Source organism: Branchiostoma lanceolatum, chromosome 9 (assembly GCF_035083965.1).
Source record: "Branchiostoma lanceolatum isolate klBraLanc5 chromosome 9, klBraLanc5.hap2, whole genome shotgun sequence".
NCBI classification, from domain to species: domain Eukaryota; kingdom Metazoa; phylum Chordata; class Leptocardii; order Amphioxiformes; family Branchiostomatidae; genus Branchiostoma; species Branchiostoma lanceolatum.
Window position 1 is genome coordinate 14,005,077 of NC_089730.1, and position 18,716 is coordinate 14,023,792.

The 18,716-nt window shown below is 43.8% G+C and overlaps 1 protein-coding gene across 1 annotated transcript; it reads right to left on the reverse strand.

Moving 5' to 3' along the window:
* Positions 1-2,634: 2,634 nt before the first annotated feature.
* LOC136441911 (barH-like 1 homeobox protein) lies at positions 2,635-11,985 on the reverse strand. Its single transcript, XM_066438471.1, has 3 exons — positions 10,982-11,985; positions 6,085-6,304; positions 2,635-3,817 (listed from the first exon to the last, which is right to left on the reverse strand). The coding sequence occupies exons 1-3, from the start codon at positions 11,445-11,447 to the stop codon at positions 3,565-3,567; spliced, it is 939 nt and encodes a 312-aa protein (XP_066294568.1). The 5' UTR covers positions 11,448-11,985; the 3' UTR covers positions 2,635-3,564.
* Positions 11,986-18,716: the final 6,731 nt, after the last annotated feature.

The window sequence follows — 18,716 nt, forward strand, 5'->3', positions numbered from 1 at the left end:
TAGAAGTATACAATCGTGCATCTCTACTAAACCTTATACTTGAGCCCACACTAAGAAGCAAGAAACTAAACCTTTATTACAATTGGCGTAATAGTACGAACGGTTTATGTATATCTATGTTATAAGAATAGTGCATCGGTCTAGACGTCCGTTAGGGTACAGAGATACAACAAAGGTCTTCATTATCAGAGTCAATTGATGATGCACATCTGATGTTTCAAAAAGGACAGAAGTGATCTTCCAGTTTAACGGCTGTGGTTCCTGTTCGTTTGTAGTTTCCTTGTCGAGTACCAGACACAATTAGAGGACTTCCTGGCGAGGTAATGTTCAACTCTTGTGACGTGTAAACTTGTCTGTGTTGAAGTCGGCACCAAGGCTCTAATTTAGTGATTATGTGAGTTAACTAAAAGTACATTAACAGTTGTAAACCGGTCCTTTGCACTTGGTCACAAAGCCGCTTGTTGACTCAAGTCGTTTCCGCCGTTTTGTTGGGAGTTATTTAGGAAATTTGTAGGCGGGTTTTGGAGGACTTTGAGGGAGAATAGAAAGAGGCCTGCCCGGCACAGATGGCGTGTGAAGCGGAGCGGGTGGAAATCGTATTTAGCTGGGCCATCGCGGCTGGTTTTTGTCAAGCCCAGTCAGTGCGTGGCTAGCCTGGATGCCAGACCCCCAAACTCTGAAATATCTATCATGTGATAGATATTTCAGAGTTTGGGGGTCTGGCATCCAGGCTAGTGCGTGGCCACAAAAGATCACGTCGTGGCAGCCGTGCGTCTTACCACCTCAAGTTGCGGCAGGTTGTCTCGGACAAAAAGGACGCCCCGCTTGTACCATATCGGCCCCGCTACAAACACCCGGGGAGCCCGCTGGGTACACGGTAGCGGAACGGATTACCCCCGCTTGTTTGTTTGCAAGCCACTTAAATCAATTAAGGCCAATTTGTGCTCGACACCACCCCGGGACGCCGCCGCACCCCTCCTCGGCGCACCACAGCCTTTCCGCCCGACCAGGCAAGCCGAACGACCCGGCACGCTTCTGTCGGTCTCACGGGAGTAGACCACCTCCCAAGGAAGCCGTGTCAGGAGTTCTCCATTTGTCTATCGTACAAGGCTATGATTACAGATTATTTTGTCTCTGTCTATCCGGGGAATGACAGCTGCACCTCGGCCTTGGAGCGTGGCCGCAAGACTGCAGTTCAAACACTACCCTTTTTGCGGGATAGATCGTTAAAATGTCATTAGGATTACGTCTTCTTACACCACACTGATTCAAGTTGTCTATTTTTGTTACCAAAAATATCAGAGCCACCGACATGTAGCTGTATGTTATTTGTATCAGTCTATCGGACCAGCGGTCTTACGACGTCCCTGCGACGGTCTCACGACGTTTTTTTTCCTTCAGTCCAGAACGAACAGTAACATAATCCAACAGAAGTTAAACAGGTGATTGGTTGGGGCTATTGAAGCGCTATTGTAACATAATCTAAAGGCCCCGCCTGTCATGACTACGAGATAATTATACCCTTCCAGACCTAACCACACACCCCCTGTCATCCCTGGCCGCAGATGGGCACTGCCGTCAGCGCAGGAAAATGTCGTAATGAGCGGTTGTGGCGCGGAAACTACACACCGGGCACCCCGCAGACCCCGTACTTACACACACCCTTCTGTCCATAGTGTTCCTTCCGACAGACCATCGGTAAATACAAGTATTACAACCGGGATGAATGACATCTATTACCGACATTTCAGACGATTTATATCACACTTTTAGAGACTATAATCTCTGTCAAAATTTGCCCGCCGAAAGCCGGAAGGAGTGAAATAACTGTACAAAACCGTTTCTACTATTCCATTACAATTGTGAAGAGTTACTAAAACTTCTTATTGTGAGAGAAAATGACTATCATTAGAGAGAATCCGCACGATTTACGTATACAACAATAGTTTGGTGAGTATTAGGGTTTTTATATTCTTTTTGTAGAGCCTAGTAGTTGATGAGACAACTCATTATGGTCTTCTTGTCTTCTTTGTATCGCATTTGAGTAATCGTGGAGAAGACTGTGTAATATAGTAAGAATGAATGACAGCAATTTGTAGGGCATCAAGCGATTAGAGAAAGATTTTAGAGCGACTTAGAACAAATTTTAGAACGATTTGAGGCACATTTTAGCCTAAAATTTGCAGAGGATATGCCATGTCAACTGTGGAACACACTATGATTGTCCCGCAAACGTATTAGTTCAGACAATGATAGTGGTTGAAAAATAGTAAAAACTGGCTAAATACTTAAAAAAGGTGAACAATTTGTAAGAGTTAGCCAGCCAGAAAGTCAAATCCATTTATACAATTTCTGCTACATTTTAGCCGCTAAAGGATCCTGGTAGAGACTACGAAGTAATGACGTCAGTGGTGGCCCTAAGACCCACGTTTTTGTAATAACAGAACAGCATTTTAGCCTCACACTACAGGCTTTTGGGATGTTAGAATAATAGTATTAGGCCGCGATCTGTAGGTAATGTATACACACGTTGACGCCCTTAAATAAGCCTATACCTTAAAGGCTATTTGATGTGTATATACTATACACGTAACAAAATATACAAGAGGATCCAAAGAAACGAAGAAAGCCATGTCCAATTTCATACCTTATATTTACACGTCTTCTGGGAAAACATTATGATAAAAAATAAATTAATGTGACATTGAAGTGTCGTATGTAATAACAAAGTATCTGTGCAACAGAAACATGCCGAATATGTACATATCATCATCATATTTATACGTTGGTATTTTCTCGACACAACCTAGATATACAGAACATATCTTTTTATATAGTATCGTGGAAGGAATATACTCCTCCGCATAATTCTTATCAATTTGATATCAGGAAATTATATGCATACAACAAAACACTCCGTTCTGTTCATACATTGCGGTTACCAGTGAAAATTGTGTCCTTATCATAGAAAAAAAACAGTGTGAAAATTATGTCCACTTGTGCTTTGAAATCTGCCACGATAGACAATGTGTTGGCAAGAGCCCACGTGCAACCAATGTTGTAACATACACTACATAGATGAAAATACACACGAGAAATGTTGTTTCTCATTGCATGATCAACAACGGTTTGATGAGTAGATGAGTTTTTGTTGAAAGTTCGGGATAGATAACAATGTTTTTTAGAAGTGTTGCAAATGTTTCATGTAAACATCCATGCACGGGAAAGGTAGATATATTTGTCAACAAAGAAGCCCTCTTTTGCATAATATTTACATTTGCAACGTTGACGTCCCTGTACAATTTTGTTTTCTTCGGTCGTTCAATAGGTGTTGAAGTAGACATACCGTTTGCTTCTTGAACAAACTTGATACATTCTTCGTGGATTACTGTTCAGTACCTCGGACAGACTCTCAGAAGTTCTCGGGGGCAAGGACACCTTTCCCCGTAGCTTCAATATCGACTGTTCGGCAGATTTACCGGCTTGCAGAGTTCACTCAGTTGTTAGAGATTATCGGAGGGATGTGAATAGTCTTCGGAGGGGGGCGCGCCTTTCCCCGAAGCTTCAGACGTGGCAGTTCGGTGGCAGGTGCGAGACGTGCTGCTGTAGTCCGTGCAGGAAGAACCGCGGCAGGACCGGTCTCTGCAGCGAGGCGACGGACGGGGACCGGTGCAGGTACATGGCGTCCATGTTGGAGACGATTCCCTGGCTCGGGTGGTAGTAGAACGGGGGAGGGAACATCCTCTGTACGGCCGTGAAGTTACCTTCCGCCGCCAACAACTCCAAACCCAGCGCGTTCTGTCGCTTCCACTTCGTCCTGGGCAAAACAGAGAGAAGGCATGTTGATACATTTGTACATCATTTATCGTGACGTATCTATTCGCATATTCGCGAATGCCGACTATATACACGGCATAAAGAGATGGTAAGGAATAGGACAGATTCTAAGATACATGCAACATTCCATAGCCGTCTTATGCTCTTTGGCACATATAGTACACTAGCATTTCTTTGCACCAAAACAACACTAGAATGGGTACTAAAACTCCTGCCTATTTTGGAGGTACACAGAGCCAGTAGACAGCTTGCGGAGACAGACAATTTGCGGAGGACACTGTACCCAGGTAACATGGTCTCCTGTCTCTTCTAAGTATCCATATATCATTTTACATGAGGAATTCACTGTGTTGGTGGCTTATCTTCTGGCAAACCAAACCTTTGAACGACGATATCAAGAATCAAGAAAAAGCCTGCCGTAACAAAGTGTGCACGCAAGAAAACACATGGTGGTACAACGTTAACGACTATATTTGGATCTCCAAGCACAAACAACGACACTGTAGGGATGATTATACATATGTGCATTTTACCCCGACTTCCCAAAACGGGTTCAATCGTAAACAAAAATAAAAAATGGTGTATGTAGACAGCATAACGCTACAATTTCATATCTTAAGCGATTCGCACACCAAACATGTAGCCGTTGGCTAGATTCCCTTCTCCTGAACTGTTCTGTTCTGATCAAACCAGTCCGTAATGTGCTCTGACAGACCTAGTCCACTGTGGTGTCATTGCGGTGAGTGTTGAATACTCTACAAACCACAAAAAGGTCCCTATCCTTCCCCTCGACAAGAACGACACATTCGGTACGGTATTCTCTAAATGCTGCTGGAATATGCGTGTGTGAAGGCGTCCTGACATTTTTCACATTTTTCAGTGTTTAATAGTTCATGTTTGAACGCAAACGAAATATGTCGTTGCGTGAGCACATAAAATACCAAGATTAATCTTCGAAGATGAAACGTATACGTTTATATTGTAAACTGTTTCTATCAAAACGTGGGTACCTTTGTTTGTATGGTCTTAGATGCTTTTAATTGTGATATGACATTCTTATTCATGTGCTAAACATTTTATGAGCAAAAGCCGTTATAGTTGTGTCAAAAGACAGGTGTGTATAATTTGTTAACCAATCCCATGATTGGGTCTGTATCGTATCAATTTTTAAAATTTCCCTGCGCTGTTTGTGAATGTTACATCGCGTTGTCATGCTTTGTCTGTACTGAAACACAGCCTATATGAAAGGGCCCACTATGAATTATACATGATCTAATTATAGCAATAAACCAACCGTCAATTTCCTGATATTTCATCTCCTGATATTTTCTATATTTAATGCGTTTATCTCTATTAATCTTCGCGAACAATAGACGCCAAAAGGACAATGTTGCGTTAACGAAATTAGTTTGAAATTGCAGCTCCTTTAACACAAAGGACGCAAAGGGCAACGATCCAGCTCTCTGCACGGAAGGTTTGGGGAGAATTCCTTGCGATTGTCGGGCCTGTCTACGCTCCGTTATTGCCTACACATTTAATGTAATTGGCAACTTTAAAGATAAAGGGTCCAACAATTATCTATATTTCCAATATCAGCAACCGATCAATTATTCAAAGCGACGCGCACACTTGGGCGGAGATGGGACAAAGGTAGGTATTTTCGGCGTCATTAGGAATGAATCGAACGCCTTTTGCCCGGAATATGAGACAAGGACTTCATGTGAAACATAACCGCCGGATTTGTAACCACAACCGGAGAGAATGTTATCTATACACGACCGTTGAGTGTTCAAAAATCTCTCCAAGGTCTTCCAGCGGTCTCTCAGCGATCTTTCAATGATTTCAATGACCATGGTAGCTTCAGGGTTTCTTGTAGGTCCCTAGTTTGACCTACCGAAACGAAATACTACTAAATTTTTAAAGATAAGATGTTTTCGGAGGGGACTACATGAGACTCACTAGCTACAATAGGGATGGATAGTAGCCTCCTTCGCAGACTTCTTGCCGGTGTGGATTTGTTTAGGGGAGCGCTGATTCGTGATTTTCAACATAGGGTAAGGTTCTCTAATGCTGCCGGACACAGCTTTGGCGTGGTCTGCGAAGGAGGCTAGATGGATACCAGGCTCTCATTTTTGGGTGCTCGTCAGTTTTTCAACGGCCTCTTTCCTGGAGAAATTAACTACACCGCGAGTTTATACCAGAAAGACTGTGTTCTTATATGAATCTTAAGACGCAAACACTGCCCACCTTCTGTTCTGGTACCACGTCTTGACCTGTGTGTCGGTGAGACTGAGGGAGGCGGCCAGCTCCATCCTGTCCTGCACGGACAGGTACTTCTGTCTCTCGAAGCTCCGCTCCAGCTGAGCGAGCTGGTGGTCCGTGAAGGCTGTGCGCGCCTTCCGCGGCTTCTTCGGCTTCAGGTGATGTGGGCTGTCTCGGCTGGAGGAGATCTCTGAGTCGTCCTTATCTGCAGAGGTAGATGTAAAATTTAGCAATAGGATCACGACTAGGGACTACCAGGTTCTCGACAGCAACTTAAGCGCGTTTTTGGAACAGTTTTGGATGTATTTCAGCAGTCTTGTGACGACAGTTTGTCGTAGATTATTGTCAAAGTCTCACTGAAAATCATACCAAGAATCGTACGGCAAAAATGGCATTTTGTGACCTTGTTCACTGACCGATATAAGATGGCTGATGTAGGGCTGTTACTAGCTACTTGTTCAGGGTATCGGCGATATCCCCATTATCAATGCTTCATGACACAGTTACGTTTTATTTTGGCGAAGTTTCACATCCAAGACACTACCTATTTGTTTTAGTCCTATCCAGTTCAAAATTTCGAGCTTGAAAAACATGATGTTTCGAGAAAACGCCATTTCAAAAATACCTGTAATATTATGTATCGAACAGAACAGTAAAATAGCAATGTGTCAATCCCGCTTTAGAGAATACCAGAGAAACGTTATCAATATTAGCGTGGCTCGCGTATCTACCGTTCGTTCTGTCCGACATCTACAAATTTAGTCCCGTTCTGTTTTTCTAAACTGTGTAAGACTCGTTATTTTTGTACACGATGAGTAAAATTCTACGCAGACTTTGTTCTATCACAATACCATCACAACTGTATAGACATTCACCAGTCTCAAATGTCCTTAAGCTCTCAAGAGTCATTAACACACGCTCCCTCTCCCTTTAATCATCAAATATGTGCTGACCGTTCATTGTCGGCCACAAGAGAAAAATAATACCCCTCTTCTCACAAGAAAGACAAGCAAGAGGGAAAACACAGCCGCGACATCGATTCCCCGTCATTTGAAAACTCTTCCCATCTGCACAAACCCGCTCAGGGCCAAAATTGACGAGCCAATGCGCCGACAATGGAAGCAATCTATGATATTAAAAGGCAAATAGATTTAAAATGTCAGTTATGAATTGACGTGGCGGCTCCATTCGGCATTCAGACGACCTTTTCCAGGGTTGACCTTGAAGAGTTCCTGATTCAATCTTTGCTAAAAAGGAAATTCCTCGCAGTTGAGGATAAACTTATCGGAGAGAGATTATTCTGCTCTCTATGGTTGACCCCGAAAGTCGTCTTTTATTGAATTTGACGGTTATCGGTTGTAGATGTAAGTATGGGGAGGCTTAGGCGGTATGACTTGGGAGACATGTATCATACACACAGAGGCAGGGGATGGCTGGGGGCTTATGCTTCAAGAAAACATATACATATTATATGGATTTGGTTTTTTTACCAGTTTGATTTGAAGTAAGTGGCCGTCTTTGTGTACCCGGAGGGAAGCCATACTACCGAAGGGAGGTCCTTTGCATTGCGCCATCTAAATTTATTTCATCGTCCCTTTTCATGCTTCTTCTTACGTACAAATTCTCACTGTTTTCCGTACGTAATTCTGTGAAATAACAGTGATACATCCCGATTTCTTTGTTCAATATTTTGCACCTTTAAAAACAGGGGGTGTTATACGTTCGCTCTTGTTAGAATTTCTTTGATTTTGTGCTTCGTGGATTTCCATGTTTCTGATAAAATATTTTTCGTTTCCACTACAGTGACTCTTTGGTCTGATATTGAAAGAAAAGCGTGTAAAATTACGGAAGACGAGGATTAAAATGATGTATTCGATTCCGATAAATATAACCAGACATCCTAGAGAAAGTGCACACAGTCTTAAGATTTGCTCGAGGTGTAAGTGAAAGTGGTTAGGGGGAAGACAGGGAGGCATGCCGCCTGCCTGGCGCATGGGAAGCCCCTGAGCGCGAGACTTCAAACAGCGGAGACAAATGTGCCGATTCCCCGGCAAACAATACACGTGAAGTCACTTGAGTCTAATGAGACATGGCCCGACCCCAGCTCGCTCCCGAGTCACCCCGTCCCTTTTGTCCGTGCCTATTACCGCGATACCGGGTTCCATTCCCGACCAATTGAGCTCACTTACAAGCTGGTTATGTCGTGGTTAACGCTACAGCGAGGACGTCATGTTAAGTGGGAACAAAGAATGCGCGGCCAAGTCAAGAAGGTGGCAAGTTTGGGGTCTGACAGGACGCTACAGGGGTGTCTCCTCGGTTTTATGTTCAGAAATAGGACAAGAATAGGGCAGGGTATCTTTCAGTCCGGGGCGACTGAATCAAGAACACATTTACAACAAATAATACGAGCTGCCCTGTGGCGTTCTATCTTTTGAAGTGTTTGCTAAACAAGCCACCTCCCTATATTGAGGCGAAAAGTTTTGTTTCTATGTGTTTTGTTTTGTTTTGGGTTCCTCTCTGGGTACACCAGTAGATTTATGTGGTGCAGGAACGGTTTCAGGACACGCGATGAAAACGTGGTGTATCTCTGCTATCTGCGGGCTAAACTACGCCTTAAGGCAGCCGCGGGCGCCGATCTCTCTTTCTCTCTATATATACATGTATACCTGTTCATCGCAACGAAGGGCTGGGAAACTAGATACCCACCGTCCTTCCCCCCGAGCTATCGTTTGATAGATTTACACACTTCTGCTCAGGTACAATTAAGGCTTTTGTCGCCCGATTTCTACCTGCAATTTAATCTAGATCTTGCCGATCTCCCGCCCGTGCTTTGTTCTAGCTTTTTGTGTCACTCTGCAATATAAACTATTACCCACCCAATTCCGCATTTGTTTACTTTGCAAACAGGTGAAAATGGGTTTCTATGAGTCTTGTGTAATGTTTAGTTCTTCAACTGTTTACAGACGTTTAGTTTACACATGTTCTGTTTGCTGCAGTACTTGAAACACTCACACTACACTTTGGCTGAAGTGTTTCAGGAAAACGATCTCGGCAAATCAGGTACTGTACTTAGATTACAGCGTTGGATTCTTTTAGACTATTGCACCAAGAGTCACAGTTAAGGTAAGTTACGACAATATATTTAGGCTCCAATGCAACGGTCTTCCCAGTCAAGCAAAGATCCCGGCGTTGACATTTGAAATTTGAAACGTGTCCTGTCACTTTTTGTGACCAGATTTTCAGAATTGTTCGTCCGATTCCAGGTTCGACATGCGTTGAACACAAAACATATTCATCATTTGTCTTATTAGAAACATACTAACATCGTATGACCATATATCCACATCGAAGAGGAACAAAGGATTAGAAAGTTATTAAACAATGACAAAAGGAGAGAAATCTTTAGAATTGCAGAAATCCGAGGCACGCGTGTCTCCATAAATTTACACCGAGGGAAACAGAAGTTGGTCATGGTTAGTGAGTCGTTCATAGGATTGATAAACGTTTTCAAGTGACGCAGATGAAGGTATACCTATGTTCGCAATTTTAAATGTGGTTCTGTATTTCCTGCAGCCGAGCACGCTATCTTAACATCCGATCTTGTTAGTTTTCCAAATTGTAGGATGTTCACTTGAGTTCATCGAGTTTGGTTATGAAGAAATGATGCAATGGCGGAGAGGTATAGACGCCAAAACTCTGGTATCATTTTTTCGTTAGAATAGTACATGCATCTCATACAATAATAGTACATTTGCGATACATTTACCAGGGTAATATAAACATGTTGATTTACGTGCCTACATTGTTGTGTTGTTCTGCACTTTACTAAGAGAGAACGCTTCTGCTTGTACATGTATTTCATGAATACCGTAAGAGCCATAACGGGAAACTGTGTCGTTTTGATATATAGTAGATTGGCAGAGAAGCAATGATATAAGAAAACTATCATAGGCTGTCCATAGCGGTATTTCTCTGTTACTCTTTCTTTTACCAGTGGAAGAAAGTTTATCTGTGGCCATGCAGAACGTGTACTCGCTTGATTTAAGGAATTTTGTTTCGCAATTTTCAGGCGTCGCCTCTAAACCGTGCAGGGGTAAAATGATACAGATAATTACCTCACAAGCTTTAAGCGACGCTATGGAGGAAGTATAAAGGTGTATCATTGCTTCATTTCAAGTGCTCGCGCCGGATTTTGTAGTAACTTAAGAAGGGAAGATTAGCCGTCTACGGTGCGCGTCGTGTTGCCATCGTTAGGGTGTCGGCGCGGTGCCTTGGACAGGCCGCACAGATGTACCTGTCACGCCGGCAGTTTAACCACAACAGACCGGCAGGTAGAGACAGCTCGGCTCGCCGCACGACACAAGCTCTGTAATCTGTCCGCTCAGCCAAGCGGCAAGAACCCACACAAACACACCGGCCGGGAGGAAATGGTCTCTGTCGACGGACAGCCCCGGCTTTTGTCACCGAACATTTTACGCTCGGTCGTTCCCTAGTGGGGTGGAAGGAGCTAGGGCGTCGGTTCTATCTCGGACGTGAAACGGGTCAAGAGAGGGGCGTTAAACAGACAGCATTCCTCGCTTGTAAGCACGCTCTAGGCCGGGACAATGGCACAGAAATGCCGGAGAAGCCATGGGGAATACTTTACAGAACATTGACCGCTACAGCACTGTTAGATTGATTCGCTCTTTGACGGAAAAGAAACGATATCGGTCTTAAGGCTTCAAAAAATGTTTGAGAGATTCTTTTTACTTAAGGTCGTTGACATAAGGTAGGGCCTTATATTGTTACACTAGAATGTGGATACAAACAAATAGAACATGTTGACTACGCATTGAAAAAGTGGTTAAGAATGTTAGATTCAAAAACAAGAAAGTTAACTCACCTTTTGAGTCTTTCATGTCTTCTGATTTGTCGTCAATGTCACTTTTGGCATCGTGTATCGACGTGCTGTTGTCGTCAGTGTCGAACTTGTCCTGCAGCGGGCCGTCCAACCTGTCGTCGTCGGTGGGAGACGGCCTCTTCTCCCGCCGGACATTGTTGTGGCTGTCGCTGAGGATGTCCTTGATGAAGAAGGACGTAGTGGAAGTGGTGCGGGTGGGAGCGGGAGGCTGGGCGGGGACAGGTGGCACCGGCGCCGAGGCGTTCTCGTCCCGGTCCCCGTTACCTCCCGACTCTGCCGTGCCGTTTGCGACAGGGCTGCCAGAGGTGGTCGTTAACGTGTTCGTGTCGGGCTGCTGCTCGGGACTGTTCGTGCTATCGTTACTGTTCTCCGAGTCTGACGACGAGCTGGGGTGCTGCGTCATGATTGAATCGATGCCAAACTTGCTAGGAAAACTTGAGCTCTCCATTTTCTCTACGATAAGTTTCTTAGGTGACACACAGAAGAAAGTCTGTGGCGAGTCGAGTCGAGCGGGCGCACCTTAAGAGTCGCTTCCGGTCGACCTGTACCTGTTGTCGGCGTGCCAAATCGTCCCTGTCCGCCGCCGCCGGTCTCGTGCTGTCGGGGCGGGAGTTGCGGCGCTCTCGGGCCGGTTAGATGTGATGATACCGCAGGCTACCTGCCGATCTAAACGATAGGAGGTGGACCTTTACAAGTGGTTAAAGGTTGGGCGATGGCTCTGCCGGTACTAGTGCGGAAGGTCTACTGAACGCTGTCGCGAGCTAGATGTCACCGCACTCGAGTCGATCAGTGAAGAGTGTCCTGCGCTGGGCACATATTATAAGTTAGAGGGAATTGGGACTGAAAGCGGACCAATTTCAAAGCAATCACATGCAAAGCTTTGTTGACAAAAGAATTATTCTCGATAACTTAGCAAATGAGCGCGTAATGGCAGCGTTTCGGCTCCTGATTGGTCGAGACTGACTGGGCATTTGACTGATCGGTAATTGCAACCTTTTAAACCCTTTGTCATTTGCTGGCAACACTTTTTGTTGCAGTTTTGGCGCGCCCCTCTCGGCGGCATGGGGGCGTGGAGGGTCACATGGCAGAAAAATGAACAAATGGTCGGGCGAGACGTCACGCCTCGGGACAGCTCTGCCGGGAGGAAACTCGGCAAAAGTTGATGAGTTTCACAGGCAGGCGTGCCGCCCTTAAATACTGACAGAGAGAATCACAGTATCACTGGCGCACAATGTGGCTGTAAAGTGGTAGCAATTATTACCCAGATATTCGTAGTTATTCAACATAGAGCTACACCCACAGGATGTAAAGCTAAACGTCGAACGACGTCCTCTTGTTCCTAGTCCCCACCCCCCTCGAGCTCACGCAAACACCTATCCACCCCGGGGGTGGAATACCGGGGATCCCTACAGCACGTTACCATAGAAACCATCAGATATCCGCGGGGAAAACAGACATTTTTGCTGAGAGACTGATCCGGGTCGATAGCCTCCCCCACTACAGAAGCGGTGGCGAAATCACCGGTAAATTCGCCGTACTTTCGCGGACAGACCTGCAGGAAATACGTTAAAAGCTTCACGCAGACTTGGGAGGGAGATAAGAGATTCCCCATCCTTCATGTCTGTACTCAAATCTACAGGTCGAGCTGCGCGCACCTTGTGTGTGGGGCCGTTATGGCGCGGCCACGTTTGTCGCCTGCATGTGTTTGTGTCTGTCTGTCTGTCTGTCTGTCTGTCTGTCTGTCTGTCTGTCTGTCTGTCTGTCTGTTTGTTTGTGTGTGTGTGTGTGTGTGTGTAGTCCTGTGTGCGTGTATGTGTATGTGTGTGCGTGTGCTTGTATGTGTGTGCGTGTCTGTATGTGTTGTTGTAGGGGTTTCGAAAACGAGTCTTTTACAGATTCGACCAGTGACAAGGATCTAACGGCAAATGTTGCCGTCAAAAGCCAACTGAACTTTTCTCACGACAAATCCACCACTAAGATGTACTCGATTTGCTGTCGTGCATCTATCGTTCGATTCGATGGATGTGACCAGGCCGTTAGCTATAGTAAGGAACGAACTCGAGAGTCAGGACAACCCGTCTGTCTTTGGTGTCTGACTCTGAGCGTTATGCAAGGTAGATATCATTCAGTAGTCCTGTGTGCAGTGCATCTTTCAATTGTTTCAACAGGTGTCGGATATAAAAAGAAAAACAAAACAAAATAAAATTATTAGACGTTAAAGGAGTCAAGTGGTTTTAACACCCTTCTCTTGTTTGCCAAAAAGAAACCGACATCTTGATAGATTTTAGAACCACAAGACCTAATAGACATTTTTAAAGGTATTTTCGTTACAAGAATCTAACATAAGTAATCGCACGCTTCTTAAGGAAATCAACATCACTATTTGTTCAGCGCCTTAGTTTTCAATGTAACATAGTTAGTGAATACGGCTATTCTTTTCGTTCGCCTGTTTGCACAATTATGGCATATTAAGATCAGTATGAATTATGTTAGATTGTAAAATATGCGAACTGTACAAGGTTTGTAGGCTATGATGAAAGATCTGTTTCTCTATTGGCGCCTCGTATATACAACATACATCAATGTATACTATAGGCTATCACAGGACAATCTAAATATGGAGTAAAAACTGTGTAAATGTATTGACCGTGATACAATTGGTGAAGTGAAAGAGCCATCCCTCTGCACCAAATGGTTTGGTAACAACGGACGGTAGAAGCTGTACTAGCTCGTACCTAAGCGCCCGTGTTCTATATTACACGGTACTATCTTGACAGGTAGCAATTGGGCCAGTTTTAGGCCGGAAGGTTGAGTAAATGCCTGCTATCTTTTTGACGACAGGTCGGCTACGGTGGAATATCCGGCCCGAGCGATGACGGATGTGATAGCCTACCGGAGTGCCGGAAACTGCAGGCGCGGCGTTTCAGTTCTTCAATCGGCTGGGATTGACGGTTGTGTTTCGGTAGGCATGATATATGTGTACCATAACAGGTTTACATCGATGCTGATATGTGGTGAACATACAGTTACAGCTAATCAAATATAAATCTCTGTGCATAGTTTTATGAGACATTCAAAGTTCGCTTTCGCGTTTCAGCTGTTATCATTTTTTCATAAATTTCTTTCCCGTTTTGATACCGAAAAATGCTATGTGAACTTTCAAGTATCAAAACATAACTAGCAGTATATAGTAGAACGCGTCAGTTGGTAGAATACACATTTCGCTCAGTACCATTGTGAATACATTAACCAGTAAATAGTGGAACACATTATCGCATGATCATACAGGCGACTTTACGAACAGTTGGGTTATAATGTACTCACAGATGCTGCATCTTACGTACGGATTATCTAGAGCCTGTAACAAGTGAAAATGACCAATAATCGTGTCCGGCAATGTCCTCCGCCGTATCCTTGGGTGATTTGGTGGCTCTGTCATGATGGTCGCTGGCTCAAAATGACATTCGTGTCGCAGTTATATGGTCCCGTAAAATGGACCCAGGCTTAGGTCCAGGCCATAAAAACGACCATTATCTTAAACAGTAGGTTTCCAATCATATATAACAAAGTAGGAGGGAAATGTGACCATTTCTGATGCGACAGACGTCTTGGCGTGGAGAAAAAACAAATTGGACACCATAAATTGTATTAACCTCATTAACATATCTATTCAGAGTTTTGGTATAAAACCTGGTTTCCCAGTCATATCCTTAGTCACTGACGAAAGACAGCGGATGCTGTCTGAAACGTCTGACTGTTTCAAAAATTGTATCCAGTTGCTTGAGTAACTATTTTTGACGTCAATTGGACTATGATGGTGTCCTAACATTTCCGGAGGCAAAAACGTCCGCGTCTGTGCATATGCATTTTTACTACACTCCCGTTTCCGTTTTGGACAGTGAAACTGTCGTACTCAGAGACATGATTTGCTGAGGTTTTGTTGATATTTGACGATAAACAATTCCTGATCAAACTAAAAACACCGAACGATTCACACACATTCATGGAACACAGAATCTTTCCAGTAGACGATCCACACATGAAATTTTGTTTTGAAATACAGACCCTTTACCGAGACAGATCTATCATGAGATATGCCCGTCTGGAAGTGCTAGCTTGCCGACGTTGCCGTCGACCTAGAAGCCCCGTGTTCTAATACCGAACTCTCCCGCCAAATCCCGACTGGCGGGTCAGCCATATCGTCCTAATGATGACAAACTACCGGCAGATCCGGCGGTATCACCGCGCAGATATGATGGAAAAGATCTGAGGAAAAATGGACGGATGAATAATGACGGCTGGCAAAGCATCTTCCACCTCGATTCGATTTTTCGATAAAAGTTTTGATGACTTTCGCGGCCCACTTTGGTCTGGTTGTGGTGGAAGATCGCTGGGATGTCGCGATGGGGACACACAAACATGAAAAACAAAATGAACGGGCCTCTTTTGATCTCCAAGTAAATATGTGGTTCCGCGTTTGTGGCGTTTGTTGGTATTTGAATACTGCGCATTTCTTTTTCCATGGGGAGAAAGAAGAATCACAGGTCCTAGTCTCAGACTAACTGAGAGTAGTACTAGAAAGACCATAAAACGACAGACTATTAAAAACCATTCGGAGCCATACACCTGCTTGGCGATCGCACCTCTTTTGTTGTTTTAAGGACGAACACGGAAAACTTTCATCACAACAACATATTTTACCTCAGAAAACGCTCCATGTTTTACACGATAGTGTATCACGATTACCATGTTTTGGCGGGACAATAGGTTTGCGGTGACAAATGACAAAAAGTCGTGCCACACAAAGTCCCGGCAGCCTCCTCGCCCTCTCATCACGCAGAAGGCGGGAAGGGGTGTGGGATCGTGCGGCTGTTGCCGGGACCGGCGTCGCGGATATTGGTGTCGACGATCACTTCAACAACTCATTTGTCAGAACAGTCGGGCGAATTCTTTGATTCATATTCTATGTTCTGTACGACAAAATACCGCCGAATAAAACATCATTTTAGTATAGATATGATCGTGAGTTGATCGAATGAGAAGTTAAAAATCATGACATGCATTTATATATTTGAGTTTTCTATACATATAGAAATTCATTTGTATCTACATGTATATTCAGAATGATTGAGCTGGGGGGGGGGCACTGGAAGTGATGAAACTCTCAAACCTGAAGTTAACATTTTCAAGACTTTCATTTGCTTCTAGGCACGAGCTTTGAACACAAATGATCCGCTCATTATTCACTGTTGAAATTGAGCTATTAATCGTTCCTGATTAAGTAGTCGAAAACATGTTGTCATTCGACACACGCAGGCACAAAAACGGACATCATCACTATTGTCATATCGTTTTCTGCTTCGGTGAACTCTGGTTTTCAATACATCGAAGTAGGCGCAAACTTGTACAAAAGACATTTCGACTCTTGGGGTAAGAATAGGAAAAAGATCAATTTTGCTATCACGAGTAGAATGGGTACCAAGTTGCTGAGAAAATTTCTCATTACTCTAAAACTAACGCTCCTGTCAGTCCCACCTTTAACAGTTACGCTTGAGGTCAGGGCTGCGTATTTTTAAGTGTGGTCTTTTCAGAACATTTCTTTCTAAAATCTTGAACTGCTTTTGCGAAATAGACCATAAATCTCAAAGGGCATCTTTCTAGTGTTACAGTGCAGTATCTGTGTGCATATATCCCCACCGTGCTGTCTGTGTGGTGACGGCGGGAGAATTCCCGTGCGGGGCCGGCGATGATTCACGGGATCAGCGTCTGTCCGCTCTCGTCCCGGAACTCATACATCAACCTGTCGCGAGCGCTTCTCTCTGACACCGACAAATCTTGGTAGAATAGACTGTGCAGTCGAAACTGTTAGTCTGTCGTGCTAGGGACGTTACGCGAAAGGTAGAAAGATGGAAAACATGCTGGTTAAATGTTAGATGTTTTGCAGCTGCGAAAAGATTTTCAAAAATCATTTCCTTCGAGCGCCGCTGTTGAGTATAACTTAATTTGCCATGTTGCCTCGAACATGCTTATCTTGTCTTGGAACAGTTGTACAACGAAATATACCACCCTAACTACACAATAAGAGCTCTTCTGTCAGTACCTCACAAGGCCGTTACAGTTGAAACTTGAAAAGTTTAAAATGTCTCCTTTGTGCTGCAATTGTTAGATCTGAAGGAAAACAGTAGCCCTATTAGCCTTCCGGAGAATGCACGCGGTAAACCGCGATGGTCTTTGTTTCAATTGGATGACTGAAATATGTTATTTGTACACGTTTCCAGGGTTCAAGCCTCAAAAGTCAGATAAAGACTGAACAGCTGAAGCACAGAGCTGAAGACACAACAACGTACAAGGATCTTTGGCGATTGCCTCGAAAAACAAAATATTGGGTTGTTTTACCTTTGTGTCCCAATCAGTACCGAAAGTTAAGTAGCTTATAGTTCATCTCTCTTTGCAACAATCGCCAATGTCTAGGATATAGTTTGGACAAAACAATTTAAATCTAAAACTTTGCCACCATGTGCGTACTGGTAAATGCGTTTATCTTACTATGTCATATAATTCAAATTAGTATAAATGGCATAACAACAATCAAAACGTATGATTTGAGGTGAACAGACAAAAGGGAAACAAGAAATAAAGTGGATCTAAGGCAAAGAAAATGAAAATGAAATAGGCATGGGACTCCTTAGAAAATATTACTGTAATACAACAAACTGACATAGAATATCACTGACAAATCATCATGAATAAAAAAGCAACAAAAAAATTACAGAAAAAATGGAAAATGACAAAAACCAAAGGAAACAAAAAGCATCAACTTGGACTTACCTCCCTTGGCCCTACGTCTCGCCTTTTGTGTTACCCATAAGATTGGAGACATCCCAATTTATACCCCGGAAGGTAGAAAATCCCCAAATGCCGTAATAGTCTCTAGTCTCCATCGATAAAGACCGTGATAGCGAGCACTTTTCCACCTGAATATAGTGTCATTACCCCCCAACACCTTTATTCAATTGTGGCTGAATCCGGGAGAATGATCATGATGTCTGAATAATCCAATAACGATCATGACACACACACGAGGGTATTCAGCGGCCGGTAGGACACAGCGTCGGGGAAAATTGGTCTAACATCACCCGAAACTGTCATGGGAAAAGTGGAGATAATAAGTTCAAGATAAGGCTTCTGAAATGTCAGTACTACAGGTCTACTAATGTGGCCATCCGGATTAGGACTTTCTTCTACTTTAAATCATCCCCTAGGCGTGTGGAAGTAGCTCCTATGTTTGTCATCAAAGGACATCGTATTTTTGGCTCACGACAGGACCCTAACGGTCGACGAACGTTTGTTAAACATATGATAAAGACTAAAGCGGGACGCCAAACTGAAAATACAGGGCACGCTGCAAAAAGGTGTTGTTGAATAAGCGAAGTATATGAATGGTTCTATTGTAAGAATCAAAGTGTGCAAAATGGCAATTTGGTATTATAGCTTTTTTGTAAATATAGATATCAAAATTTGTCAAATACAATTGCCAGTCGTCTAAGATTAAGACAATGTTTTCAAGTAGTGTGAGTGCTTTCTTGTGCACGAGACACTCAGTTCTCTCTTTCTTCTCCTTGATAATAAGACATGAAGACCGTGCCAGCGTGCGGATGACACCCCTGGTAGGTCGTTCCGCCGGCCGTCCTATCGTGCCACCTCAGATGTAATTAGG